Source organism: Malaclemys terrapin, chromosome 10 (genome assembly GCF_027887155.1).
Source record: "Malaclemys terrapin pileata isolate rMalTer1 chromosome 10, rMalTer1.hap1, whole genome shotgun sequence".
NCBI classification, from domain to species: Eukaryota; Metazoa; Chordata; order Testudines; family Emydidae; genus Malaclemys; species Malaclemys terrapin.
This window is the reverse complement of record NC_071514.1, coordinates 12,263,237-12,267,117: the sequence shown is the minus strand read 5'-3', so window position 1 is coordinate 12,267,117 and position 3,881 is coordinate 12,263,237. Positions and strand designations below refer to the sequence as shown.

At 48.5% G+C, this 3,881-nt stretch overlaps 1 protein-coding gene across 1 annotated transcript; it reads right to left on the bottom strand.

Annotated features, from left to right (window-relative positions):
- Positions 1 to 2,747: 2,747 nt before the first annotated feature.
- Positions 2,748 to 3,644, bottom strand: LOC128844429 (F-actin-capping protein subunit alpha-1-like). The gene has a single exon (XM_054042164.1). The coding sequence runs from the start codon at positions 3,615 to 3,617 to the stop codon at positions 2,748 to 2,750; it is 870 nt and encodes a 289-aa protein (XP_053898139.1). The 5' UTR covers positions 3,618 to 3,644.
- Between the last annotated feature and the right edge of the window lie 237 nt (positions 3,645 to 3,881).

Sequence of the window (3,881 nt, the reverse complement as noted above, 5' to 3'; positions counted from 1 at the left end):
ACCAGTAGCATGGAAGCATCTGGTGATAGTACCAATAAGGAAGCTAGCCAAGTTACTTATGAGAATTGATGCTTATAGACCAATTGTTATCATATCTTGTGTGAGTAAAGTTATGAGACGAGAATGATAAATGAGAGGCTAGTTGCATAGTTGGAAAAAATCTTAAATAATGTGCAAAGTGGTTTTAGGCAGGGCCGGCTCCAGGCACCAGCCCAGCAAGCAGGTGCTTGGGGCGGCCAAGGGGAAGAGGCAGCACGTCGGGCTGTTCGGCGGCGATTCGTCCCTCTCGGAGGGAAGCACCTGCTGCCGAATTCCCGCAGAAGAAGAAAGTGGCACGGTGGAGCTGCCGCTGGAGTGCCGCCGATCGCAAGTGCGATCACGGCTTTTTTGCATAGGAAGCACCTGCCTGGGGCAGCACATGCTAAGGGGCGGCATTCCATCCATTCTTGGAGCAGCACAGTCCAGGCTTTGGCAGTTCAGGCAGCAGTCTGGCCCTGGGTGGAATCTCCATCCTTAGAGGTTTTTAAGGCCCAGCTTGACAAAGGCCTGGCTGGGATGATTTAGTTGGTGTTGGTCCTGCATTGAGCAGGAGATTGGACTAGACGACCTCCTGAGGTCTCTTCCAATCCTAATCTTCTATGAAATATCTCTCCAGATGTGGATTTAGAATTATATAATAAAATAAAGAGAAAGTCTTCCTGTATGACAGATAAAGTTTGAGTTACACTCAAAGTGGGGTCACCATTGCCGAATGTGTGTGTGTGTGTGTGTGTGTGTGTGTACACACACACACACACACACACACACACACACACACACACGCACACTCACTCTGACGGATCTAAAGTTGAAAAAACAGAGTGAGAATAGCCTTTTGCATCCCTGAGACTGGAGTTAAGAAATCTAAAAGACTATCTAATTTTGTAGCCATGATGACAGCTGAATTGATGATAATAATGCTAACATAAGGGACATACAATCTTCCACCACTGTTATCTTTTCAGATGCATTATGGGGTATACTGGCAATTAAAAGGGGTATCTCAGAAAGCAGAAGTGAGCTAATAAATGAAACGCTGTTGACAACAACACTAGCATGCTTGAGCGTGAACATAATACTAGATGGATTCCAGCACATGCTGGGATACCTGGCAAGGAAATGGAAGAGAAGGAAGAGAAGAAATGCTTTAAAAATGGAGAAATTGGTTTAAAGATTCCTTTGAGTAAGCAGGAATTTAAGTTTGGTTAAAAAAGGAATAGCAAGAATTGTGGACCAAGAGGAAGAAGATTTTATGAAGTATGCCCCAAAACAGAGGATAATGTGCTACTCCAAAGGGCTAAAAGGAAGAATGTGATTTGATAATTTACCATTATTGACAAGAGACAAAAAGGGGTTATATAACACATGGAATGTTAAACAGTTGATCCCCAGATAGGGGAATGCAGGGCATGTTCCCAGAAAAGGATTTTGATGAAGAATTTAAATGCTTTAAGGTGACAGAACCATGAGGGGGTTAGGGAGAGTGCTGGGACATGGGATAACATTAAAAAAGCCCAACTAATGTCTAAGGATATAGAGCAGGGTAAGAGTGTATGAGGAATATAGTAGTTGGGGTGTGTATATATGAGTGTATAAGGAATATAATAGGTAGTGATAATAGACTTAGTAGTCAAGTCTGCTTCACCAGGAGGAAGAAGTGAGGCCTGGCAGTGAGAGTGAGCTGGGGCTGAGGTCCTGAGAGAAGCAGGCTGATAAGCCTTCAAGGAGCAGCCTGAAAGTTTTTAAAGACTGAAGCCCCAAGAAAAGAGTCCTGGGAAACTCCATGACTCTCTAAAGCAGTGTTTCCCAAACTTGGGACGCTGCTTGTGTAGGGAAAGCCCTTGGCGGGCCGGGCCAGTTTGTTTACCTGCCGCGTCCGCAGGCCCGGCTGATCACAGCTCCCACTGGCTGTGGTTCACTGCTCCAGGCCAATGGGAGCTGCTGGAAGCGGCGGCCAGTACGTCCCTCGGCCCGTGCTGCTTCCAGCAGCCCCCGTTAGTCCGGAGCAGCGATCCGCGGCCAGTGGGAGCTGCGATGGGCCGGACATGCGGATGGGGCAGGTAAACAAACCTGCCCGGCCTGCCAGGGGCTTTCCCTACACAAGCGGCGACCCATGGTCTAGTGGGAGACTAAGAAACGGTATTTGTCCGGAAGGAGGCTGAGAAGAGAAAGATGGCTTGAAAGGACAAAGCAGCCAGGCCACAGAAAGGAAGAACCATGTCCCACTGAGGGATTGGAAAGAAAGACTGTTTAAGTTTTGATACGCTAATAAACTAGTCCCCAAGAACGGGTGTACTATGTAACTAGGGTCTTGTGTATTGAAGAGCCTGAGAGGTGGGGAGACAGAGGGCATGTGCTGTCCAGTGCTCTATCATTAAATCACACTCTCTCTGAAGCCCACTCATCAATTTGGTTGCTCTTCTTAGAACTCCCTCCACTTTATCAACAAGCTGACACACAATGTGACTGCTTATTGATCTGTGTGAGCACTTATCCTGCGCTCAGCATGGTCAGCAGAACACCTCCACTTGGATCTCCCAACCTCCCAGGAGAGCACCCTGGCTCTTGACACCACAGAACTCTTCTGGCCTTCATTTTCTCCGATTTTTTTTTTTCAATTTTTCTTTTCTCTATTTATTTTATAGGATATTTAGTACTTTCTCCCTTCCCTGAACACTTTATTCAGATATCCCATACAAACTGGCCTTTCATGGGACAGCAGGTGCCTCCACTATCTTAGCTGTCACTATTTTCTCCCAGTCGATCGTGCTGTGGATGATGGGCAGCTGTCTTCGGAAAGCCTTCAAGTGGGTATCGCTCATCCTCTGGTATTCTTCCATCAGCCCATCCTGGAACTGGTTGTCTGCATCCTCTAGCAGTTTCACAAAGTCCTGGGAGGTCTGGGTTTCCGTGGTGACAGGCAGACTCTCTGCCACATCCTTGCACACTGTCAAGTGGATGTTGCCGTCCTCAAAGTAGTGAGCCTGCACCATGATGGTCCCAGCCACCTGGGTGGAAGTGGAAGTGGGAGTTAGGGTGAAAGTCCACTCTGATTTCCACAGGCCATTCCAGAAGGCGGAGGGCCGGTGCAGACGACTTGCAATGCAGGCGATGAGGATTTTCCGGATGGCTGTATCCTTGATGAAGACACTGCAAATCCCCCCAGGATAGTGGCTGCTGACGTATGCTTTCAGGCCCTCATAGAGAGCCCTTCTCCACGCCTCACCTTTCTCATCTTCCTGTGGGTGAGCCTGAAACTCACTTGCCTCTTTCCTCGGGTGGTCAAATTTGAAAGAGACCTGTCTCTGGGAGTCAAGGAAGTGTTCTTCCTCCAGCTCGTTGTGGCGGGTCAGCAGCACCTCACACTCCTTTATCCTGACTGGGGTGAAGTAGAGCTTGTTGTGCAGGGCACAGAGGGAGGCAGCTTCCTGGCACATCAGGCTGTCATCGCCCACCAGCAGGCGCAGATCACTGAAGGCCTCGCAGAATTCTTCAGGCGGAGCCTGCTTCAAGAGACTGCTCACAATTTTCACCTTCTCTTGTCTGGTCAGGGGCTGGTCCCTAGTCATTCTGTCCATGGTCGTGTGGCTCGAGGATACTGGATCCACCTCACCTGAAGGAAAAGCAAAAGGACATGACAATTATTAGCTTTCCAGACAATACACCAAGGGCATCCAAATTTTGCCCAGCTGAAGGCTACATAGGCAATTTGCCACACATAATGGAGCAGGCTACAGCCACCCTTACCTCAGGTACAGCCCAGGGGTCACTACATGGCCTCCAATTCTCATCTCCAATCCACACTGAAGAGCTCTTATTTACAGCAAACAGAGCTGGGCTTC